The sequence below is a fragment of the Talpa europaea genome, assembly GCF_964194135.1.
Source record: "Talpa europaea genome assembly, chromosome: X".
Classification (NCBI taxonomy): Eukaryota; Metazoa; Chordata; class Mammalia; order Eulipotyphla; family Talpidae; genus Talpa; species Talpa europaea.
The window spans coordinates 22413782-22441506 of record NC_140081.1 but is presented as its reverse complement, the minus strand read 5'-3'; the positions used below and the strand labels follow the sequence as shown (position 1 = coordinate 22441506).

Here is a 27725-nt window from a genome sequence, read left to right as displayed (position 1 = left end):
AGGTTTACCTTGATGGTTTCCTTGGTGAAAATATCAAATTGAAGACCAATGTTATCTTTCTAGTCTCAATACAGTAAATTTTTTCGAGCACATATAAAGTCACACAAGATTCCATTTTAGACTTCACATCTTCAGAGTCAAATATCATTTCATATTCAAATTCACGTTTTTGTGGATGATCTAGGAAAACAAAAATTAAAATGAATTTCAACTTAAATAAATATGTGTATATTAAATACAATTTTATGCAACACTAATCATGAACAGGTATTTAGAGGGAGGGAGAGGATATATGATATTTAGCTTTGTGTTAATATCTAGTATACTAACAGGTATATAGTACTATTTAATATAATTTTGTTAAAAGGTAAATAAATGAATATAAAAAATAAATGAAGAAGACAATTTCCACTCTCCTAAATCTTTAAAATTCCGATTTACAAAGCAAAAACCAGCCAAATGGAATTAATATTTGCTATAAAAATATGCTATGCTCTATATGATATATATGTTTATCCATATGCTATAGACTTTTAATTTATAAAGATTTGAATTAAATGTAAGCAATATAAAACAGCATCCTAATCTATTAGGGCAGGGTTTTCAGGTTTTGGTGTATTTTGATAAAAGAGATTTCTTCATGTTTTAGTCTTGGGGTACTGAAGAAAATATGATTAACCACATTTTCTTTAAGATTACCAAAGGGAAGTTATAATAGGGTTTTTTTAGGTGCATGTGAAAAATATCTTAAATCCAGGGCTGGCATATAGAAGAAAAGCACAAACTTATATTATATTGAATCTCCTCTTACATATAAGGAGCCCAAATATCAAATCAAGAAGTTTGTTGCACATATATCATAGAAGAAAGGTCAGTGAACCATGATTTGGCCTAGTCCACAACTGAGCTAATTTCAACTTTTGCTATAAACCCTGAAAATAGTTAGGCTATAACTGGTACAAATCACATTTAGTGATTACTCAGCAAACCTTATTAATAACTGACTGACCTACATCTCCACAGATCTCTTTTTTTTTTCTTTTTGCACACATGAGAAGAAATCTCTGACCTCGTGAATAAATGATTTTCATCCTGCTGGCAAAAGCAGCAGTTGTCATTGCTATCAATAACATTTTTGCTGTAGCAAAACCAATGTGTCTACATATAATGTGTCTATTTGTTCTGGGAATGGGATATAAAGATGTTCCAGAGAAGCCATAATCCATACAGAGAAACAACATTTAAAAATTTTAGAGTGTTTAATGGGAGATGAAATTTCTATTGCATTCAAATAACATAATATTTTTTAAAGCAAATACTGTATGTAGTTGAGATCTGCATCTGTTTCTGCTTAATTATTGAAGCCTTTATGGGAATGGTTGTGTCAAAATGAAGATAGGAAATGAGAAGCTAAATTCAGTTTTGGAAGAACAGAACCCCCTGTAGGGATCTGCATTATGGATGTCCTAATTCCAATTATAAGAAGATCCACTGGTATAAAATAGAGATGTGATTATCAGCTAGAGGAAAGGGGATAAAGCAAGTAGCAAGCACATGAGTGTATTTCCCAAACTACATATAATCTGCTTGCCTTTAACTCAAATACATTGATGCAAGCACCTAAAAGAGAGGGATAGAATTAGGTTGGACCAAAACATGATCGATTGCCATTCTGTATTATGTCAGACAGCTAGTCTTTTAGAATCTCTGTACTTTATTTGAAAACTCACATTACCAAATAAGAAACATGCCTTTTGTTAAGTTCCTAATTTGGTGAGAATCTATACATTTCTTTGATGTGGACTGGGTTGGTAAGAGTTATATTAGTGTAAAGCCTACAGAAGTTAATTATCATCTGTTGAATAAAATTAATCTCTCAGGAATTAAAAGAATAAAGAAAAAAACTATGAGTGTTCTCTATATATGCAGAAAATAGATAAAATACAATAGTTGTTAGAAATATTCTCATCAATTAGAAGTAGAAGGGCATTTTCTATACTGATATGGGATCAATCAAATATTTACCATAGGTTTATATTTATATTTTTGAAGAAATATTAAAAGTTTTTCTTTGGAAATAAATAAAACAGTGATTTCTGCTATCCCTTCAAATCCTATTATACTGAAGTTCCAGGAAGTACAATACAAAAAATAAAGTTATGAGAATTATAAAGGGAAAAAAATTAATCTCTCATGAAAAATATAGCTCATGGGCCTCCCTGGTGGTGCAAGGGGTTAAGACGCAACCTATGAAGCAGTCCACAGCCTCTGGAGCATGAGTTCGATCCCTGGCCAGCCAGGGAGCAAATCATGGCGCAGTAGACCTCTCCTGACTTGCCTGCTGCTCCCCTCAGCAGTGTGTTTCAGTCAGTCTGCCTACTCAGTTCCCCAGTCTGGTGAATCTTCTCACCCCCCCACACTTCTGGCCTGTACCCCAGCTCGTGTATGCATAAATAAATAAATCTTTATATATATATATATATATATATATATATATGGCTTATACCTTTGAGAATTTCTGCATGTTTCTAAAACAAGTATCTAAATAAATAAAAGTAGATAAAAGTAGTATTCCACAGAGCACATTAAACTTTCAAAGTTACAGGTCAAAGTCTTTGGGACTTTTATAACAATTTTTTTCAATATGCGAAGAAAAGTCTGTCCTTTCTTTCTTTTAGCAAAGTTTTAAAAAGACACTTGAATTCATGAAATTAATAGTGAAGATGTATACTTAACTTTGAATTTTAACAAGTATACAAGTATCTATTAACTTCTTTTTTAAATTTTACAATATATAGTGGTTGTCGCAGGATCATCTTAAAATACCTATTTTCAATTACCTTTCATTCTCTGAAGATTTTCATGAACCTGGAGATTTCGCCTCAATTAAGTTTCTAGCTATTGCCAAGTTCACAAATAATTTTGTTTCTGCAGCCAATATCCAAATATACTTTAAAAACATAACATTTTGCTTATATATTCCATTTCTTTAGTCATCAATGAATATTAACTGAGATCTTTCCTTAAAATGACAAATTTCAGCTCTATTCCTCAAGGAGCTTGTGACCGAGAGAAAAGAATGGCAATAAACTGCCAGTGACACAACCGGTTCTAAAATTATGCTGTGCTAACTGCTGCCATGATTTAACTAAGGAGACTGAGAAGACAGATCTTGGGTCCTGATTGTCAAGGATTCCCCTGGAGGAGACAGTACCCCAAACCCAAAAGGGTAAGTAAGAGTGAGCTGGAGGGCCTCCCCTCCAGGCCGCTGGTGAGGGTCCCACATGGCGAGCAGACCTCTCCTGCCACCCACTGCTCCCCTCAGCAGTGTACCTCGTCAGTCTGCCTGCTCTGCTCTCCCCTCTGACTCTGGTGAATTCTCTCAACCTCCCACACTTCTGACTGTACCTAGTGCTTGTATAAATAAATAAATAAATAAACAAACAAACAAACAAATAAATAAATAAATAATAAATCTTTAAAAAAAAAAAGAGAGAGTGAGCTGGATATAGAGACGGAGAAATCAAAATTGTCTTCTCTGTATCAGAGCAGCATGTGAGAATTTTCTGTGGTGGAAACAAGCCTGACCCATTTTTGGAAGAACTTAAAGGGGGTTGAGTAAAGGGAGTGGGGACACTCTCTCATGAGATAATAAAGTAGGCAAGAGCACGCAGGGTATGGTGAAGATTTAGCATATGTAAGAAAAATGGGAGACAACTGAATGGTTTTTAAGTATGGAAGTGAAGTGCTCTTTTAGTGGCAAATTGAGCAAAAGGGGTTCAGAAGAGTAGTCAGTGGAGCTTCTGCAGTAGTTTAAGCTAGGTGGTGGGAGATGAAGATCAAGAAATGTGCTAGCTAGAAGGAATTATGCTCAGTGAAGTAAGTCAGAAGGAAAAAGAAAAATAACACATGGTTTCACTTATAGGAGGAATATAGGGGAACCCAATAAGACATCAGGGTAAAAAATAATATCAATACAAAACACAACACAACAAAACAAAAACAGACAATTATAAACCAGAGACATCCTGCAGGGGAGGAGGAGGGAGAGGGATCAGAGGGAGGGAGGGAGGAGCACAGAGGACTGTAGTGATGGTGCACAGGTGCACTGGTGAAGGAAATTCTCTGGGGACTACATGGGGGAGGGGAGGGAAGCAAACACTGTTTAAAAATGAACAATGATACAAAAAATATAAAAAGAAAAAGAAAATTAAAAAAAAAAAAAAGAAATGCCCTAGGTAAAGCAGAAGCTATGAGTGTAGTCGTGACTGGTAACTAGATTCATTGCGCATATGACATGAATACTGTATCCCTACCCTTATAGATACACAAAATATTTAACAAAACAGGTTTTGGAGAATCTCAGAGTATGAGATATGTGTGTGTGTGTGTGTACATACATATACATACACACATATACATACACATAGCAGGTCCTCAAAAATGGTAATTTCACTGAATGTCACCTGGGATTGTTTTATTCTCATTAACATTATAATGAATTATTGCTCAATGAAACAAGGTTATTTGAAGATCTGGGTTTGTTATATGCCATTTCACTTAAAGTCAGTTTCCAAGAACCTATTGACAACATTAAGTGAACACTTACTGTATATAAAATCAATGTTAGAAAATAATAATGGTAATAAAAACCAGTAACAATCATTTGTGAATGTTAGCAAAGTCATTATATTGAATAAAAAGGGTATGTCTCCCATATAGATATTGCCCCTGTATAATTATCATTTAACCTAATGCCTCTACCATAGTGCCAATAAATCAAGGGGCTATGCTGGCCAGAAGCTCTTGTTACTTGGATGAATTTTCTCAGGACAAAGACTGAATTTAATCAATGTGGAAGATGTGGATTATTTTTAAAAAGAGAACATGGGATTAAATGTGATTAATAATCATAATTACAATGTTATTTTCATGTTTTATAACACATTTACAAAATATATTTTATTTTATATTTTTAAAGATTTATTTATTTATATAAGCACTGGGTACAGTCAGAAGCGCGGGAGGGTGAGAGAATTCACCAGAGTCAGAGCAGAGAGCAGAGCAGGCAGATGGACGAAATACACTGTTGAGGGGAGCAGCGGGCGGCAGGAGAGGTCTGCATGCCATGTGGGACTCACCCGGTGGCCGGGGATCGAACCGGCGCTGCAGAAGCTGAGGGCAGCTTCGCAACCCAGCGCTCAACCGCTGCACCACCGGAAAGACCCCAAAATGTATTTTAAATGAATTATTATGCTATATACATTTTGATCTTTAAGCAACACATTTTCATAGCAACCCCACCAAAAAGTCTCAATTATGGAGAGATGAAAATTAAAGTATAACAAACATTATTATTCTTTCCCTAAATTTCTGGAAGTTCCTCTTTAATAATAATAATAATAATAATAATAATAATAATAATAATAATAATATTAATGCTCTGGAAGAACATAATAATTGTATAAAGAATGGAGAGCTGAAGACAAATTTGAAATAGAATGAAGACAAGGTATTCCATGAAAACAGAGGATGCTGGAAAATACCTAAAGCTATTTTCCTTGAAAAGATAATTAAGACTGTGCCAGCTGTGCACTCTTAATATTTTTATAAAATTGCTTATCCTTTTGAAGGTGTATTTCATTTACATATATTTACTTCACTTTCATAAGGTCATTAAATAGACCAAACATTTTGATTAACTTAAAATAACTGCATTTTCCTCTGATATGACTGCAAGTACAATATATTAACCACAAAATGAATATTAAATAAAGGAAGCAGCCCTACATATGATGCTCTCCATAAATGATTTATGTTAAACAAGCTACCAGAAATGAAATGTAAAGGGAATTCCTATAACATCAATAATTTATTTAAACTTTTAGCAATTAGCAACCAATTTCAGACTCATCCAAGATTTTGACATCATAATTTTATACTTTTTTAAAAGTACTATTTTAAGTTCTAGAATATACTATTTTTATTTTTGAGAAAACCCACTGTCCTGTGGCAGAAGGCTCAATTAGCATCATCATCCATGTGCGGGACAGAACCGAACCTGTGCCATGGGGAGTGGTCTAGGGCAGAGCGCTGGCTCACTCCAGCATGCAGATCAGATCAGAGGAAGAGGAGTTAACAACAGAGATGGAGAAGGAACAGCCAATGAGACAACAAATTAGTAAGAATAACATGAAAAACAAGAGCAGGAAGTCCAACTACATCAAATAGCAAAAGTTTCTTATGTGATGAGTAAACTTAGAATATAAATCTGACCACTGGATGAGCCACATTGAATAAGGCTGAAGGTCTTCTCAGGACGGTCTCACTAGTGTAGCTCGGGCAGAAGCCAGAGTGGAGCAAGTTAAGCAGAGAGAACAAATGAACAGGAACAGAGGAATGGATCAAGACTGGAGGCCAATGTGGGGTCGTGGGAGTACAGAGACTGGTTTCTCAGGAGCTATTTGTGATTATAGACCAACCTCGACATGGGAGTTTACATACAACATGCGAACAACATGTAGCAAGAAGACTGGCCTAGGATGAAATGAGGCCAGGGTGACACATAACTTAGCAAATCAAATGCAAAAAAGGCAACAAGTTCCTTAAAGAACAATGGCTTTGAGCTGCAGAATACCTGGGGAATAAATGAAGAACTATGAATCTGATGGTGCAGAAATGTTAAAATCAGAAATGTCCCAAATGTCCCACAGAAAATGTCCCAAAGAGACAGTCCCTGAACTTACCCCCAGAGAGACACAAAGACTGCATGGACCAAGACTTATTTAAGAAAAATAAATACAATTATAGGCAAATTTCTGCCCAAAGGGAAGAATTTGTAATCTCACTGAAATGCAATTTCACTCATTGCAAAACACAATATAAAAATCCAAGTATAACAATATCTCAGTAGGGCAATACCAATTGATTTAAATAGTGCAGGTCATAAATCTAACATACTGGATAAATGTTCTTTAAATTCATTGACAAGTCTGTGTCTTGTTAATTTTCACATCTCTGGGGCTCAGCATAATATCTGGCAGCAAAAATGCTCCACAGATTGTTGGTGAATGAAAAAGATATGAAAGTGATCAATCAATCCTGTTTTACTCAATGGTGTGTGTTTGAAGGGTAGAAAGAACACAGAGGTCCTGGCATTTTCATTTATACTGCTTGAAAGGGTTATCAAACTCTTGGGAAAAGGAGAAGATGAAAACAAAGGAAGGATGATGTGAAGGGAGTAGTAGGGATTCTTATGTCCTACTTATGTTCCCATAGAGGAGCCTATTCATTCACAGAAGGGGAAAGAATAGGAGAGAAAAAAAAAAATCTTAGCATCATTCTGCCTCCTCCATCATAACTTGTCAGTGGAGAAAAAGCATCATATCTAAGCAGCGAACTTGGGTGAAGGAAAAAGGACATGAGCAGACGAACAGACTTTCTTTCCCAACGTCTTGTACCCAGTACACACATTCTTCTCTTTCTTCATGTGCAGGTTGTTTGTTCTTATAAAGAATACACACCTGACTTGTTTGGGGTAAATACACCCCATGTCAGTGGACTATACATATTAATAAGCCCAGAGGGGTCCATAATACCAAATCATTTTCCAGTTGGTCTTTATAAATAATACCAGGTAACATTTTCATCCCTGTATAGTCTCATTTCTACATCTACTTCTGAAGACTATAAACTTGGGTGAGAGAATACTGGGTGCAATTAATAATAGTGCTTAAAACCCCATCACGGGCCAAGTTACAGAGTAAAGTACTTTAATTTCCACTGGAAGGGAGTTAAGAGACACGAGGAACTAAAACTGGCATAAAAACCATGACTAATGTACTGAGTAAACTATAATTAAATTACTAATATGGGGGGAAATAGCTGCTTTGCCTTTGCATACACTAAAGTCTAAAACAGTGTTCAGACCATGTGGTCAGACAAGGCTCTTTATAAAGACTGATGTGGGATGGCAAGGGCAAGTGGAGACAGTCACAGAGGGCGAAGGAAGTTGGTTACACCCTTGGAATAAGGGCAGGAAAAGGAATCAAGTTATTATCAGATGCCTGTAAGAACCCCAGAAAAGTGAAAGGTCGATTGATTTAGATATCATTTAGATATCATAGGTCAAATATTTAGATATCATTGAGGAAAACATTAAAGTTGAGAAGGAACTGAAAAAAATCTACTTTTGCACAGTAGGACCTGCTTTAGAAGAATTCACCAATTAAAGTGTCTTTATACAAAATATTGATGAGCTTCTTGAGTTTGGTGGTACTGAAAGAGAAAAAGTTATTTGAGAGGGCATGGTGAGACAAGCCTGCAAATTTTCCATATGCTTATGTTCAATAGTTAAGTATTATTTTTTCATCATGAAAAGCAATGAAGCAGTGAAATATGAGCCACATCCAAAGGTGTATTTTTCAAGAGCTATTTGAGAGATTGTTTTCCTAATATGACTTTCAACCCCCAAAAATGATGGTGACACTTTCCTTACAGACCCTACTTATATAGAAGGAAGCACATTTTTTCCAGGTAATAGGATTTAATCAATTTCTATTACCAGATTTTTAACTTATTTAGCTTAAAACCTGACAAGTACAACTTAAGAAACAAAGTAGCAAGAGCATCCTAAAATGGTTACTATATACAAGAATTTCTTTACCTTGCTTTATACTTAATGTCATAAAAATCAACATTTGTCTTTATCAGGATAGATTTCAGATAGAATCAAGGTTTGAATAAGCAATTACTAAAATTTAGTTAAGCATAGTAGGATGACACACAAAATAATATCATTTTAGAAAGAGACTAGATATTCTCTGGGGGCAAGGTTACTGAGTTGTCTGCTTATTAAAATTATGTTCCATTATAAAAAGTACTTACATATATTTGTCACTGGAAATTGACAGTTCTGTTAGACATTTGAACTCTAAGGCTAATTTATACTAATATTTTTATCACTGATCTGCATAAACTATCAGAATACCCTTTCAGTACTGGTTACTGGTTGAAGAGAAGAAAGTGAACAGGGTTTCATTTCCTTAAATATTATATTTCCTACATCTTTCAATGATCAATAAAGCAAAATTGGTATCAAACTTGTAATAATGCTTTTGGGATAAGTGGAAATGGTTTACATCAGTCTAGTTTCATTATTAATGGATAGTTTTTTTCTTAATGCTTTGCATTTATTTTAAATTGAGATACTATTTGGATACTCCCATCAAGTATTGCCATCTCAATGGATATTTTTTTTAAAACAAACAGTAAGTTTCCAAGTCTTGAAACAGAAAATTCCCTTATCATAGAAATGTAATTCAATTTTTACAAATTTAAGTGGTCTGTGATTCACTTGGCATTTTTTACAATTACAAAACTAAAATTCAATGAAAGGGAAAAAAGAAACAATAAATGAACATGATTAAAAACTAAATATTTTATTGTGCAATCTAATAATAGTATTACTTTCTTCTTATCTCACATGGCTTATACCATCAATAACTATCTAGTAAATAAAAAAAACTAATTAATGTAAAGTAAATAATTTAAAGATAGAGTCAGGTCTGTATTTATATACCGCCCCTTCCATGGCTGTGTTGTATCTTCTCTTAATTAGATTTCCTTACTTGTAAAACAACAATGCACTGATACTATTAACTTCATAGGGTTTCTTTGATGAAAAATCCTCTTAAAATGAACACAAAATAGAAAAAACTTAGGATAGTCATTGTGAAACATACACAGATTAATAAATAAGTCGGCAATGATAACAATAAGATTCTAATCTGGGTTTGGAGAGGGTAGAAGGCACAGGAGTAACAACAACTATGGCAGACAGGGGGAACAGGAACGTGGGAAAAGGGAGGTGGTACTCAGGCCATGGCTGGAGGGGCTGTACAGAGCACCAGCTAGTTACATTTGGATTCTCATTGTATTAGGGGACTTGACATACTGACCAGATACTGACTGGGACTCCATCCTAAAGAGTGGGGACACCAGCCTGATGGAGAGGGATAAGGGAGGAGCTGTTTCCAGACCCCTCAAAAATTTGATGTATAAAAGGTTCTTAAGAAGTACTTTTGGGGGCCTTCCTGGTGGTACAGGGTTCAGTCTCAGCGCTATCAAGCTATTGCCTGCCACTGTGGCATGAGTTCAATCCCCAGACAGGGAGCTGACCTACATGTTGCAGCAGACCTCTCCTGTCTTGCCTGCTGCTCCTCTCAGCAGTGTACTTCAGTCAATCTGCCTATTATGCTTCCCACTCTGTCTGTGGTAAATCCTTTCACTCCCTGCACCTCTGGCCTACACCCCAGTTCTTGTATGCATAAATAAATCTTTTTTTTTTTAAGTACTTTTGGGTGGATTGATGGTAGACTTTATTAGTTCACAGTGAATGAAATATGACAGAGACTTCTAATTATTTCCCCAATATTTATTTTCTCCCTTCATTTAGTAATAGAATGGCCCCAATTTTTTTTCTGTATCTATCAACAGCATTTTCCAGCCTCAGTTGTAGCCGGGTCTAGAATGTAAGGAGAAATGATATGTGCATCCTCAGGTCATGCTCTCCAATTGAGATAAGACTGTACAGTCAATCATGAGGAAGGTGACCACTCCAGGATAGTGAAACAAGAAAAGGAAAGGAATAGGTCCCTGGATAACCCCAAGGGACAGAGGTACTACATGGCTCGATCTCCTGTGATTTCCGGTTCTATTGTGAAGGAGAAGTCAGCCTGTCTTGTTTCACATTGTTATTTGGTCTCATTTAAAGTAGCTGGTTTATTTTCTAACATGTTTCCACCACTCAAGCGTGATTGGAAACATGTGAGGATAATACATAAAACTGGTTTCATGAATTGTTTAGAATGAATATTTTTTACTAAATAAAAATTGCCACTAATATAAAAAATTAAAAACTATTTTACTGTATCTCTTGTATACTCTTTCTATATGCTTGTATACTTTCTATCAGTCTCCAGCTATAGATCATTTAATTATCACTGAAAAAATAGGTAAGATACAGAGATAGTAATACTAAGATCAAAGTGAAAAAGCTGTAGACAGATATGGATAAAAAAACTAGGGGAAATATTTTATTTCTGCAAGGAATTTCATGCCTAAATTTGTGGTCAATTTACTTTTAAAATAATACGTGGATATAGATTTCCCCATTTGCTTTTAATAAAGTACTATATTGCTATAGGAACTTCCCCTTCAATGTGAAATAGGAACATTCTACTTTAGTACAACTGGAAGACAGTTCAAAAATAATGTTTGCATCATTGAGTCGTAATTTTGCCAGACCACCATATTAACTTTGTGAAAAGTCTGATTTAAGGCCTTAAATATCAGAAGGCTTTTTATATAAAAATTGGGCTTTAGATCTAATTCATGTCATTTTTGATTCTTTAAATAAGACATATTTTATTCAATTTTTAAAATATTTTATTCTAAATTGAAAGTTGCAAGACATGGCTTCAATGATATTCCTTAAATCAGAGAGTGTATATGAAGATACTAAAGTAAAAGGAAAGTGGAAATTATAGTTAATAGTTTTTTTCTTCTCACCATTGACAAAATAATTATCTATTTTTATAAATTTCTTAATCATCATAATAATTGACATTCTGGAAGTTACTATGTAAAGAGAACAAACATAATATTCATTGAGTATTACTTTGATGACATACTGTAAATAAAAAATAAATGGCCATGGATTTTCATGTAACTGAGCAATCAACATCCTGTAATTTAAGGAATCTGCATTTTTATTTACGATCATATTTTAATGTCTATGATTGTAGTTCGCTTACCAATAAGATCTTCATAATGATCATTTGAATTTCTTTTTGGAAGCACTATAAAATCTGACGGATTGAATATAGGACAGTCTCCCCAAAAATCACCAGTTAGTGTGACTTGCACTTCCTCTTCTATTCGCTTCTTGGCTTGACATGTTATGGTATCTGCAGGACAGAAATATTTTTAATTTGATGATTGGATTATATGCTATTCTTGAGATATAAGGTAATGAATGATATCATGAAAAATAAAAGTCCCTTTGGCATACTTTGACTTGTCATTGAATATGGCATTAGGGCACACACACATACACACATACAAAGACACTCATGCAACATCTATAAAGACATTTTGGAAGCAAATATGAATATTAACTAATATACAAAAATAAAATAAAGAGATAAATGTACAAGATATATATTAGATTATAGAAGATCATTTTAGGATGTAGAAATTTAACTCAGAAACTAACCTTAGTTATATCAATAAATCAAGTGGTGGTTGTGAACATGTGAATTTTTTTCAGCTATCTGTATGTTCATTGTGGTAAATACCAAACTATTTTTATGATAATACAATAAAGCATCTTCAATTATTAAAAAAATAAGTTTTACAACATTTATTTTTGTAACTACATTTAAAATATTTCCTATTATATCATTCATTTACATCTTATGATTCACATTTAAATTTTAAGTGAAATACTTTATTTTCATTTATGAATTCATATATATATTCAATTCTAATATTTCCTTATATCCTATTGCAAGAGAAGTTGTCAGTGATATTGTAAAAGACAAAATGTTGTTGCTATATATAACTATTAATTATAGACAAGAGTATTGATGCATTGCTTTAGCATTACCTCTATAAATTTATAAGTCCATGTATAGTGTTTATATAAATATTATTTCTCTAAAATAGAGTATAATTTATATGTACATAGGACATAAATAAAAAACCCGGGATAAAAAGGGAGTCATGACATTAAAAAAGTATACTATGTTTTTGTGGTATCAATAATGATATATATAAATCTAAGTGGCGAAATTGGATAATGTCCACAAATTTAACTGTTTTCACAATGTATACCACATTTAGAGTATAAAATATTTCAAATAAATTTATTCTTAATTCTAAAATTTACAGGTTAATATTAAACATTTTGGACTTAGAATCATATACAAAATGTACAATAAGGGTACAAAGGTATGATGCAAATTATGAGGGTTGAAATGGCTAAGGAAAACATATAGCTTTTCTGGCTATAATTAGCTTTACTCTTAAAGCATTAAATTGGAAATAAGTGTGTGATCAAAGTTACAATTAGCATCATGTCACTGGTGTTGTCCTGTTAGTCCTTAGGAAATGAGTGAGTGCCCTGGCAAATAAATCACCATGAATTCACATTCTATTATTTTTACACTGAGACAAGGAGTGAGATCCTTTTTCAATTACCTGCCCCAATGGACAATAGAATATAAAAGTGCACAAAGTGAAATGGTGGCTCACAGAACAAGAGAAGTACCCTGGGTTTGAGACACATTCCATAAAAAAGAAATACTAAAACATCAATGGTGATAAAGTTAAGCCAGGAAAACAATATTACCTCTAAAGTGTTCTTACAAGTGAAGAATGGACTTAGGGCAAATAAACAGTGTATGTTTATAAAATCATATCCATGTTTTTCGCAAGACATTTGTACATAAAAACAATTACTAGAACAGGTTTTAGACTCGCAATGGACCTACGTTGTGGAGTTTTAGCATGCGGTGCCTGTGGAAGTCCAAGAACGGGAAACATCCAGTATATTGCTCGAATTTCTGCGCTGTTCACTCCCATTATTCTAATTAGAAATCAAATTATTAAGCATGAACAAAAGACATAAATACTATCAAAATAAGTACAAAATAATATGTTCTTCACTAATCTAGTGTAATTTTAGGAAAGTTTGCAAATTTAGACGATGGCAAAGTGGAAGTAAGCATGGCATAAAAAACATTTTCTGCAAATGCTGTAATGTTTATAAATATTATCACAAAGAGTATGTAATAACACTATCATGAGATATAAGCTAAAAATGAAGAACTTCCACCCCCTTCTTTTAACACTTGGTTTGGTATTTATTGATGTGACTAAACAATGATTAATCAGAGGTAATACCTTTCCCATGGGTCACAACTCAAGTAAATATATGAAGCACAAAACACTGAAAAATGCCATTAAGGACAGAACTTCAGAATGGGGGGATTTACTTTCAGGGGATATCAGTTCGAAGAAAGAGCATTTTTCAGAAAACCGTCATATGCCATCAGGAAGACAGCAATACTAGAAAATGATTCAGTCATTGTTGAAAATGGGCTTTACTTGTTAAAACAAAACAGGTGCACAGCAGACAGACCAGCTTCAAGGTCATGTGACCTATGCCATAGCACAAAAACCCGCACTCAGTGTCCTTGCTTGTTTAATATACTACTGTAACTATCTTGGCATTCTTAATTTTTGAACAAGGACCCTCTTATTTTCATTTTATATTGATGCCCACAGATCATGCAGGCAGTCTTGACTACAGGAGTGATGAAAAGCATGACCCAGTGGACAATAATGGGGCCCCTAAAAGAATGTTTTAAATGTGGCAAAGAAATTGGTACTTGTGGGGCAAGAATTTCTTTTTAATTATGATTTCTAGACCAACTTATTTAATTAAATGATAAAAGCAGAGAACACATTTAAATTTTGCATGATGATTGGAGTTTGATTAAATGTCAGCAAAGGAAAGAGGGGTATAAGGAAGCTGTATTCTATCAATGGCACATTATTCCATAGTGAAAGGTGTGTTTTATCAAGAAGCCATATTCATTGGGCACAGCACTATCACTTGGTGAGTGCCAAATTTGCCTTCTATATTTTGCCCAGACAAGCTGATCCAGGTTGTTCTCTAGATATAGATTATTTAGAGTCTTAATAGTTTCTGTTTTCCCAGTCCAAAAGGAGTCCCTTTGCAGGTCTCTGACTCTGATATATTGATATGGTATTCTAGATTAATTTGCTCATCACTCCAACTCCACATAGCAGTGACATATACTGTAATCATACAACAAATATATATTTCCTGTTTTGAACATGTAAGTTACAACACTTTCGAGAATATGAAATCATGAATTTTACATTGCATAACATATAAAAGGAACTAATCCCATCAGAGCCAGTCAAAATGAAATCATTTTCTTTCATTATCCTTTTTTAATGTTACCTTTTCATCTGGGAGCTCAACTCATCAAAATTATCAATAGGCCAGTCTCTTCCATTTGCCCTCACCATTTCAACAATAACTATTGTTTTGTGTAATTTCATAATGTGGGGGACAAATAACACGGGGATATCTACATTCCCCTTAGGAGGCAATAAGAGTCCTGTAAAAAAACACACAAATAATGCTTAATGTGGTAAATATTTTCAGAATATAACTTTTTAAATTGAGGCAACACTGGTTTATAACACCATAAATTTTAGGGTGCAGCTTCACACCTTGACAAGTGTATCTACATAGACCACCACACCCACCACCAATGGTCTAGTTACCATCACCACCATCCAACTGAGGTCTTTATTGTTTTCTCCCACCCTCACCGCTCTGGAAACCACCATTCAGAATCTAATTTTTTTAAAGATTTATTTTTATTTATTTATTTTATTTATTTATACATGCACTGCGTACAGTCAGAAGGGCGGGAGGGTGAGAGAATTCACCAGAGACAGAGCGGGGAGCAGAGCCGGCAGAAGGACCGAAGTACACTGCTGAGGGGAGCAGCGGGTGGCAGGAGAGGTCTGCACGCCATGTGGGACCCTCCTCCTGTGGCCAGGGAGCAGCTGGGGATTGAACCGGCGCTTTAGAGGCTGCGGGCAGCTTCACAACCCAGCGCTCAACCGCTGCGCCACCGCGGAGGCCCCAGAATCTATTTTTAACAGCAGAAAGTAACCTTCTAATTCCTTTACTAATAATCAACTTTTCAAAATCACTTCTGAACAAAAAACACATTTTGTTAAATTATAAGTACACTTCACTAATTTTCCTCAAATGTCATCATTCCTATTAAAAATCATTTTATTTTGAGAAAAGAAGGTTCTAAACAGGCTGGAAAGGCTGAGATAATGTTCAAAGTGATGGCTTGTGTATCCCAAAGTGATAAAGGAACAACAAAAAACCTATGAATCTTTCCAAGTCTTATAACATTTTGCCAAAAAAAAAGTATAGCAATTTTTGATATTAATTTCTAGTATAGTTTTTTCCTAGACCATAACAGGTCCATACTTCTGCTTGGAGCCCCCAAATTGCTTGCAGCAAACTGTTCATTTAGTTAACTGATCCATGAGGGAAGCTGAGGCTTATTTGTAATAGAAAGGGGCATCTGCTCCAGGTTGTAAAACCCGGTAGGCAGAAAAATGGACAGTATTTTCGTGTGTTCTAATGAATTCAAATTTTTCAACCTTCACTTTGCAGAAGCACCAAATTGCGTGTGCTGATGCCCAACTTTAGAGATTCAGATTTACTATTTCTGGGCTGGTGCCCAAATGTTGCATGTTTAAATAACATTTCATGTATGGGATCCAGAAACAGATGGCCGTGAGACCAAGTTTTCCGGGGAAAAAAAAAAGTAAAAACTCCTTTGGGACAAGTGTGGAGAGGGTGAAAGCCTGGTGAGCATCATGTCATTTGCAACAGTAAGGGTTTCTAAGTGATGGGTGTCTTCCTTTATCTTGAAGGGTTTAGTACAATTTTTACTAAGAAAATAAGGGATTATTAACATTGTTTTAAAAAAATTCTTTGTTACATGATAAAACTGGACTAAATTATTAAGACTATCAAGAAAGGAAATACAAATGACCCCTCTGCAAAACATCCCAAGCCAAAATTCTTACATATTTTCAAGTTTTAAATGCTATTTCTTCAGAAAATGAAAATGTTGTAAGGTCAAATACCATAGCTAAAAATAATTAATTATCACTATGAACTAATATTTACTGATGTCACAGTGTGCTAAGATTTTTTTTAATTCTTAGCTCATTTTATTTTCAGAAAATAACCATAAATTATTACTATGTTTCTTATTTTAGATGGAGAAATTGAAACAACTTAGCTAAATAACTTGCACAAAGTCCCAGTGAGAGATTGTGCTGTTTATTAAGATATCCAAACAACAACTGCTATTCTCAACTTTGTCTTTGTGAGCTCTGTATTTTTTAAAGATTTTTTTTATTTATTTATGCATATAAGACCTGGCGAGTAGGCCAGAGGTGTGTGTGTGAGCTGGTAAGAGGATTCACCAGAGACAGAGCGGGGAGTAGAACAGGCAGACTGACTGAAATACACTGCTGATGGGAGCAGCAGGCAAGACAAGAGAGGTCTGCTGTGCCATATTGGTTAGCTCACTGGCTGGAGATCGAAGTCATGCCTTAGTGGCTGGCAACAGATTAACAGTGCTGAGACTTTAACCCCTGTGCCACCAAGGAGGACCCCTGAGCTCTGTATTTTTAATGAATCTTCAAACGAATAAAAGCAGGAGCTGAAATAGCATAGGATACATTGTGCAAAAATAAAAAAAAAAGATGTAAAAATATTTAAAATAAGAATAAGAGCATAATGAACTCCTCTTGTTCCAAAAAAATAAATAATAAAAAAAAAAGAATTGAAACATGACAGACTCAGCACGAACTGAGTCAAACCATATTATCCCCAAGGAAATAAAGTTTACAAACGATCATTTACTCTTATAAAATCATATTATCACTAAAAATAAATTATATTAGGACTAAAAGAAAACCTAGATGCATTTGGACGGCATGAGGAGTCAGGACTGAAATACAAAGTGATAATCTATTGCTTACACCATACTTTACTATAATGTTGGAATTGAAAATATGGAAAGATAATGCCATTTATCTAAAAATCCAGTATTCTGCTTGTGGCTGAAACTTTTTACCAGTCTATGTTTAGAACTGCAGTTCCCTATTGAATGCACCATTTCTTTAATTATTATTATATACATGAATAGTAAGAATCACCATGATGCTATTAAATTCCAAGAAATCACTGAAATTTAACAATGAAAAGAACTCTGAGAATTCAACAGCTTCATTTTGTGTTTCACAAATGGGTTTTATTTCCTGTGGTATTTACTGCCTTTGTCCTTTGCAATATTGTGAATAGATGGGAAAGCAGTCCATATATTTCTGTCTTCTAAAGAATCTAAGGTTTCTTCTAATATTTATATGCTTTCATTTTTATATTTATTTCATACATGTAATTTATCCATACATATAAAATATGTCCAATCTTATTTTCTAGATGGAAATAGTTATCCATAACCCATTTATTTAAAAGTTCACTCATCTGAAATTTTATCCATGGCATTTTGATATGTATTTTGGTATTTTCCTGGATTTTCTAGATTCCCTTGATCTTTTTCTTCATATGCAAAGATCACACTTTAAATTGCAGACATTTTATTTTCTAGTAGGACTAAGTGCCTCCTCTTCTATCTCGTTTTTAAAAAGAACTTTTCTCAATTTGGAATGAACAGTTAGTTCTAGGAAATTAATGGAGTGGGGAAAACAGTACTTTTAACAGGATTACCTTACACATAAACATTAATTTTGCAATTTTTTTATATCCGTCCATGACCTATCCAAGAGCAGGAATATGGCCTTTATTTTTTTCCTTTTTGTGCATTCAATTGGGTGATACTAGGTTCCTGAAGTAAATTTTCAGCCAGTCTCAATTTTCAGTATCTTCATATGTGTATAGTAGCAAACTGGGAGAAACTGTTATCAGTTATTTCTGTCTTCTGACTGGGAAATCTAGCTAGAGTGATGGTTACCATAATCATAAAATTTAATAATCTAATGAAACATATTCTAAACTCAAAACAATCTCTGCTTTGAACTTCTCTTTGTTTTACTCCATATCCCTATAGTAACTACACACAATACAGATCTCTATTTTTTTTCTATAATAGCTATCATTCTTGAAATGCAAAAGCCTAACAAGTATCTGGAGTAAACATGCATATTTACTTTTACATAATTTGTTTTATATCTTAATATATTTTACGAGTGAGCTATATATTTATAAAATTCTTGAACGGTGATATTATTTCATGTCTAATATCTGAGAAATACTAGAGAATGACATTCACTTCATTACTGTATTGCTTTTAATATCTGCTATGACAGATATTTTATTCAAATTTTATTCAGTGTACTTTAGAACTTTTATTTAGACTGATCTTTTGATTAAAGGTGTTGGAAATGCTTATGCACTAACCTTCTATATGAAATATAGACATTTTATAATGCTTTAATGATTATGAGTTTCCTGCCTTGCTAGAATAAAATCTCAAGTGTAAGTAAAGTAAGCATAAATCTTCATTTTAGCAAGAAAAGTATTTCATCCTGGGAGATTAATGAAAATATTGATTTTAATGTAAACATTTCATTGCTGGCTCAAAATGAATGAAAAATTCACTATCAGAGCCACTTCCAGAGCCTCCTAACCTGAGACACAGTGGAGAGAGTTTTTGTCACTGAAGAACCAAGCACATGCTGAATAGGTACTAACTGCAGTGAGATAAGGGTTTTGAGCTTTAAATGAGAGCTTGGAATAAAATATCTTTAAGGTCCTTCAAGCCTTATTAATCTATAGTAACATTTTCCTTATGAACAGAAAATATAACCAAGATTAAAAAAAAACTGTCAGGGCCAAATACTGTTATCATTTCCCTCATATGTGGAAGATAAAATAAATGAACAAATAAAACACAAACTCTTAGGTACAGAGAGCAGAATGGAGGTTACTAGAGGGGTAGGGGGCAGAAATGTGGGTGAAAGGGGTATAGGGGATAAACTGTATGCTAAAGAATGGGAACTAGACTTTTGGTGGTGATCACAATACAGAGAATACAGAGGCTGAATTATAATGCTGTATACCTGAAACTTCTATATTGTTATAAACCAATGTTCCATTAATAAAAAATACTAGTAACAAAATCTCAGGGAACTAAATAATTTCTTGAAAATTATCTAATTTTAATTAAAATTACTCACAGAGAACTTTAGGATAAAATATTGTTTACTAATACTATCACTACAATTAATACATGGTATGGATCAATTACCATGTCTTTCTTGGCCTCTGCACTTTACTAAGTACTCTAAGTGTGTGTATATGTAAAATCTCACATCCCCTGCAGGAATATTCTACAATATAGTATAAAACATGGGCTCGAGAATTTTAATCCATGTCCCGTTATTCACTAGTTCTGGTAAACTGGGGAAGTTATTTAAACTTCTAAGTGAAATTTTCCTTATGTGGAGAAGGTAATACACATATACACACCAAGGCTTTGGTGTGGCAAATACACTATTCCAGTTCTATCGAGATATTCCCATTTTATACAGTCTTTATTGATCCTACACTATTATTTGACCTATTCAGAAAATACTATGTACTATGCATTGTAATGAGCACTAGGGATAAAATAGTGAAGAAAAGAAATCTCCTGTTTTACTAGGTCATTTACTCTAGAACACAGTGGGGATTGAGGATAGAAGTAAAACAATTAATAAAATGTATTATTTGTAAGGCATTATTAGGTAAAACAATAAATGGTTAAAGAGTGATATGGGAGCCTCCCTGGTGGCACAGCAGGTTGAGCACAGCGCTGTGAAGCTGCCTCCAGCCTCTGCAGCGCAGGTTCAATTCCCAGCCGGCCATGGAGAAACCCACATGGCGTGGCAGACCTCTCCTGTCTTGCCCGCTGCTCCCCTCAGCAGTGTCTTCGGTCCATCTGCCTGTTCTGCTCCCTGCTCTGTCTCTGGTGAATCCTCTCACCCTCTTGTGCCTCTGGTCTGTATCCCAGTTCTTGTACAAATAAATAAATCTTTAAAAAAATAATAATAAAAAATAAAGAGTGATATGGGTATTACTTTAGGATGGTCCAGCATGAACTTTCCATTAAGGTGTCATTTGATCAAAGTCCAAAGGAAGTAACAAACATCTGCAAGAGGACTGAGATAGCAGGGGAATTTGCAAATCTGGATTCAAGGAGAGGTCGAGGTTAGGGCTATCAATTTAGAAGTTGTTGGAATCTCTCGAAAGACTGAATGATCTCATCAATTTAGAATTTTTTGGAATCTCATGTGAGATTGAATGATCTCCTAGTAATGAGAAGAGGAGAGAAGACAGAGTCTTGGGCATTGAGGAAGTCAGGAGGACAGTAACAGGTAAATAATGAGGAGGGCTTCTTAGAGAGACAGAAGAATCACAGAGAATTGAGTCCTAAACGCCAACTGTTTCCAAAACAGTGAGAGACCAACTATGTCAAGGAGAGTTCATGGGGTAAGCAAGATCAGGACTGCATGAAAAGATCAGATCTGGGAATGCTATTTTACTGAACTTTTAAAAAGCCACATTAGTAGAATTATGGGGGGTGGGAGTTGGATAACTTGGGTTCAAAAGATAACGGTGCAAGTAGCAAAGACAGTAAGTATAGAAAACCTTTCAAGATTTTAGCTATAAAGAGGGATCAGAGAAATAGGATGGTAGCTGTCAGGGATAAAGGGTAAAGAGAGGCAAGTCTTTTTTTTTAAAGACTTATTTATGCATACAAGAGCTGGGGTACAGGCTAGAGATGCGGGGGGTGAGAGGATTCACCAGAGACAGAGTGGGGAGCAGAACAGGCAGATCTACTGAAATACACTGCTGAGGGGAGCAGCGGGCAAGTCAGGAGAGGTCTGCTGCACCATGTGGGTTGCTCCCTGGCCACCTGGGAATAGACCTTGTGCTGCAGTGGCTGCCAATAGCTTCATAGGTGTGTCTTAACCACTTGCACCACCAGGAAGGCCCGAGGCAAGCATTTTTTAACATCAAGGGCTAGTCCTGCGTGTGTATGTTGATAGGAATAATTCAGTAAGAATCATCACAGAGTAGAAGAGAGGTGAGCTCTTGGAGAGCTCCATGAAGTTGAGTAGTGGTGGCATTCAGTAAACAAGTAGAGTACTGGTCATAAGAGGCCAGAGAGTTTTTCTGATGTGATGGGAGGGAAGGTAAAGAACATGAATAAAAAATAAAATTAGGCTGGTCAATGTAAGGGGAGAAACAGACAATTATATGGTGAATTGACTTTAAATTCTGAATGAAATATGAAGGAAGAAAATCAGATGGGAGAAGGGGAGAAATTGCTGGATGTCAGGAGTACACATCAGTTTTCATACACTCCAGCAAATTTTACTAAAGGAAAACCATGCACTATGAAAAGTTCATCACTTACAATTCACTTACTTCTCTATTTCCCTTTGTCTCAACCCATTTGGATATCCATCAACCAACCTAACTGTTGTAAGGTCTGACAGTTTATAACTCCTAAGCAGATAGTAGTCCTCTGACAGACTATTTACCTGTTTTGCTGAAGGAAAGAACATCGGATAATATGATAGACAAGTGGCACTGTGACTTGGGTTCCATTTTACAAATCCAGGCCTTATGAATTATTTTGTTAAGTTCAATTTCTGTTCTCTTCATAGAAATATTCTATTCGTATAAGCAGGTCTAAATTTCAAATTATAGAGGTTATTGAGAAGGGCAGGCACCCAGACATCTTTGAAAACCAAGAGCTGGAACTTTGTGTTTTACAGTAAAATGAGCTTCACTGACTAGCTAGGAAATCTACCTGCTCTATGCTATAAATTGTAATTAAAAATCTATGTGATTGGAGCCTGAGGTCATTTTTGTGGAAAATTGGCCATGTGAGATAAAAGGAAGGAAAAGGTTGTCAAGAATGTGAACTCATGCCTCACTGCTTGCATAATTTAATAAACATTCATGACAATTATTTGAGACCTAGGCATGCTTTATGTCAGACGGCAGCACACATGAGTAGCTGTCACTAAACACTGAGTTCTCAGACATTTTCCAATTCATAAATAGCAACATTAAATTACAAAACATTATTATTGCAAGTAAAAATTTTATTATTGATTGTAAAGCTACATGAAATATGGTAATTAAAATCAACAGGAGACAGCAATTGTCTCATAAGAATGTTTCTTTTCTAAATAAATGCTATTGCTAGGATTATGCTTATTTAGCTCTAATTACTAGCAATCATATAAATGTTGCATATTGCATGTCTTTTAAAAATGTATTACATAAGGGCCTCCCTGGTGGCGCAAGGGGTTAAGACGCAACCTATGAAGCTGTCCGCAGCCTCTGCAGCAAGAGTTCGATCCCTGGTCAGGGAGATACCCACATGGTGAGAAATACCTCTCCTGACTCGCCTGCTGCTCCCCTCAGCAGTGTATTTCAGTTGATCTGCCTGTTCTGTTCCCCACTCTGTCTCTGGTGAACCCTCTCACCCCCCCACACCTCTGGCCTGTATCCCAGCTCTTGTATGCATAAATAAATAAATCTTTAAAATATATATATTACATATATCAAACATACTGATATCTTTAATCTTCTGTTATCTCATATGATATAATCCTTATCCAATACAAAGTATTTGAGACAAACATAAACATGCAGTTGTAAGAAATGAGAGATTCCATGTTCCCTTTACCCTGTTATCTCCAATGGTAACATCTTACAAAACTGTTAGGGGTAGGGGTTAAGACTCAGCACTATTACCGCTGCAGCCCGAGTTTGATCCCCGGCCAGGGAGCTGATCCACATGGCACAGCAGACCTCTCCTGTCTCCCCCGCTGCTCCCCTCAGCAGTGTATTTCACTCCATCTGCCTGTTCTACCCTGTCTCTCATGAATTCTCTTACCCCCTGGCCCTCTGGCCTGCTCCCCAGTTCCTGTATGTACAAATAAATAAAAATAAATTAAAAACTGTAAAACAATATAAAACCCAATATATTTATATTGATATAGTCAAAATAGAGAAACGTTTCATCACCCCAAGGATCCCTGTGGTTGATCCTTAATAGACCTTCCTCTTTCTCCCCCATCCCAATCCTGAATCATTATAACCACTAATAAGGTCTCCATTTCTATAATTTTGTAACATCAAGAATGTTGTAGAAATGGAGTTATACAATATATAAACTTCTGCAGTTGACTTAACTCAGCATAATTCCCTGGATATGCAATCAAGTTGTGCTTATGACGCTTCACTTCTATTTTGCTGAGTAGTACTCTATGTTATGGTTGTACCATGCACTGACAGTCATCTAGGCTGGTTTTAGATTTGGATTTATTATAAATAACTCTCCTATAGACATTTGTGTTCAGGTTTTTGTGTAGCCATAAATTTTCATTTTGTGGGATAAATTCCAATGGATTCCACTATTAGGAGGTAGGGAAGTTACATTTACTTTTATAAATACAACCAGTTTTCCAAATGGCTATACCCTTTACATTCCCACCAGCAATGTATGAGTGATAGTTTCTCTCCATCTTTGTCAACACATGATGTTACTATTTTTTATTTACCATTCTAAGGGATTGGTAGTGAAACTTCATTGTATTTTCATTTCCCTAAATATTTTTTTGCATACAAGAGCTGGGGTACAGGCCTGAGATACAGGGGGTAAGAGGATTCACCAGTGACAGAGTGGGGAACAGAACAGGCAGATCGACCGAAGCACACTGCTGAGGGGAGCAGCGGGCGAGACAGGAGAGGTCTGCTGAGCCATCTGGGTTGTTCCCTAGCCGGCCGGGGATCAAACTCAGACTGCAGAGGCTGTGAATTACTTCATAGTGTGGAGCTTAACCCCTTGCGCCACCAGGGAGGCCCTCATTTCCCTAAATATTACTGGTACTGAACACCTTCTCATGTGCTCATTAGCATCAGTATGTTCTTTTTGAGGGTAAAACTGTTCATGTCATTTACCTATTTTTGAAATTAACTGTATTTTCATTAATGAGTTTTCACTATCATTTTTATATATTCTAGACACTAACCCTTTGCTACAGTGTGGCTTACAAATATTTTCTCGCAGTTATAGCTTTCCATTGCATCATCCTCTTATGAATTATTTTTTATTCTTTTTTAATTGAAGTAACTTTGGATAACATTATGTTTCAGGTATACATTATTAACAATCAACATGTGCCTATACTACATTAAGTTGACTGGAAAAAGTTCAATTCTGTCCTTCACCATACCACTGTTCCCTAACAGAGTATTTTAGGTTGATGATGTTCAATGTATTAATTTTTCCTCTAGTGGAATATGCTATTGGTGAAGTCACAGAACTACTTGATTTCTGAAGTTCTAAGCCTTTTTATGTGATCATTTTCTTGGAAAATATCCTTTAGCTACTCTTTAAGGGTTGGTTTGCTTATATAATTTTTTCTTCTCCTTCCTCTGAGAAGGTCTACATTTTCCATTTAGTTATGAAGGATACATTTTCTGGATATAGAATTTGCAGTTTATGATAGCTTCTTTTCACTACTTGAAAAATGTGTACCACTTTCTTCGGGCATCCATGGTTTCAGATGAAAAATCTCCTGTCATTTGAATTGCTGTTTCCTTGTAAGTAATGCAATGCTTTTCTCTGGCTGCTTTCAAGGTTTGTTTGTGTTTATGTTTCGGAAATTTAATGATGATATGTCTTGTCATGCATTTCTTTTGCTTTAACCTATCTGGAGTTACTCAGCCTCTTGAATCTCCAGGGATATGTATTTCATCAAATTTGGCAAGCTTTCAGACTTTGTATCTTTGAATAATGTTCCTGTCCCACATGCTCCTTTTGGGACTCTGATGAGATGAATATTACCTCTTTTATTATCTTCCTACAGGTCCCTGGAACTCTGTTCATTTTTTTTTTTCAGTGTATGATCTCTCTCTTGTTCAGATTATGTAAACTCCATTGATCTGTCCTCATATTCACTGATTCTATTCTCCATCATTGCCATTCTATTTCTGATCCCATCCATAAGATATCTAACCTATTGTAATTTTATTAGTTCTATAGTTTCCATTTCATTCTTAATCTTACACATTTTTGCAGATTCTCTATTAGTTCATTTGTTTTATGGGAATTCAAAATCATTTATTGGAGCAGAATGTGGGGCACTGATTCAAACTGCTTCATTGCATATGAGCTTGATAGAAGTTCTGTTCCCAAAGAGGGGTGTCCCAAAGACACGGAGAGTAGAGATGGGAGGAAGCAGAGTGAGTTAGTCTCACCTCTCACCACTTCAATCTTCTTCATTGATATCAGTTGGGACTGGAGGTTCTGTTCCACTAGTTCTTACATGTAGAGAGAAGGCAAGCAGAATGCCGATGACCTTGCCTCACATCAATTGGCTCTACCTTGTAGACTGCCCTGACTCCAGGGATTGGGATGAAATAGGACTGCCAAATGACTGCATTACATCTTACTGGGTCTTACTGACACTAAGAGTGGGAAGAAAAGTAGCCGACTTACTCACCCAGCTCACACCAATTTGCTCAGACTCATTGACAATGATGCCATTAGAAGTGTTTAGGCCCTGAAAGCACCAACTCTGTAAATCTCATCACTGCCAAGTAGGGATGGCCTCTTAGCTATGACTACCCTGTTGACACCACACTGTTGAGGAATGTGGAGCTCTGCCTCCTTCTACCAGCACAGAGAGACAAGATAAATTTCCTTCTCCACCCCACCAACACTATGTTGGCAGAAGGGGATCACTTCCTAGTTCATCTGGGGAAACAGCAGAGTAGTTTGCTGCTTGGCTCCAACACCAACACAGACTGAGTACTGCCAAAAAAGGTTTTCTATATTTAGGCCACCCTTTTCCAGATCATTCAGCTAAGAGATACAGACTCATCATGTAGCTTTCTGGCTTTGCCTGTTGGCAGTTCTGGGACAGAGGCTTCTGAAGAACCCTGTCAAAGATGAGAAGCTGTAAGAAAATCTAAACTTACTACTGTATTATCCCTCAAGTTATAAGGTCTCTGAGCTGTTCACTTTCTTCTTCCCATTTTCCCATGCTTGTTTGTTTGTTATGTCTAGGATGTTTTAACAAGAGGTAAAGAACCTGAAAGGAATGGGATATGCTATCTTGGTAAAACTAGAGGTCCAATAAATAGAAGCATTTAAAAATATTTTGTCAAATATAAATTGTTGTTTTCTATTTCAATCTTTATCTATCCAAGATAGATCTTCTCTCCACTTGTATATATTGTGATTCTCTTAGGCCCATACTTTCTTTTTGGGTGGGAGGAAATGTTGCCAAACATTAAAACATGATAATCAAGGTATATAAACTAGGTTACTTAATGTCACTGTCACTAATAATAACAGTGTATTTCAAAGTAGTCATGAGAATTTTTCTGATTTCAGGGAAGCTTCACCATAGGTAGAGCGGACAAATGATCTGACTCGAATTCCCTCTGTTGAAGTTTATAGAACACACTATGGAAATAACTGAGAAAGTGGGAAGAAATGTTAGGTGCTATCATGAATAGCTCAATGTATTACTTTTCTGTGGATGCTATAAAAATTTATCACAAATCGGATTGCCTATGACAATCAAAATTCATTATCCAATTGTTCTGGAGGCGAGAAGTCTCAGATCAGCATCCTAGGGATGAAATCAAGGTGTTAACAGGGCCACCATCATTCTGGAAGCTTTAAAGGAGATGGTTTTCCTTGTCTCTCGTTGTTCTCCATGGCTGCTGTCATTTTCTGGTTCCATCGCTCCAATGTATCACAATCACATGATCTTGTGGTCTGTGTGTCTGTCATTGAACTCCCTCTGCCACAACATGTAACTGAAATTAGGGCACACCTGGGTAATCCAGCATAATCTCTCCATCTCAAGAGCCTTAATTTAATTACAGCTGCAAAGTCCTTGTCATACAATATTGATAGGTTCCAGAAATTGGAACATGAAAAATTAAGTACCAAGCTTTTACAAGTTCAAGG

The 27725-nt window shown here is 35.4% G+C and overlaps 1 protein-coding gene across 1 annotated transcript in view; it reads right to left on the bottom strand.

Moving 5' to 3' along the window:
• CFAP47 (cilia and flagella associated protein 47) overlaps positions 1–27725 on the bottom strand; it is a gene marked incomplete at both ends in the record, with an annotated part of 326556 nt that overhangs the window by 17086 nt on the left and 281745 nt on the right. Inside the window, 4 exons of the mRNA XM_084258887.1 lie at positions 9–189; positions 11817–11969; positions 13557–13651; positions 15059–15218. Of these exons, the coding sequence (XP_084115013.1) occupies positions 9–189; positions 11817–11969; positions 13557–13651; positions 15059–15218 (589 nt within the window). The remainder of the gene's footprint in view (positions 1–8; positions 190–11816; positions 11970–13556; positions 13652–15058; positions 15219–27725) is intronic.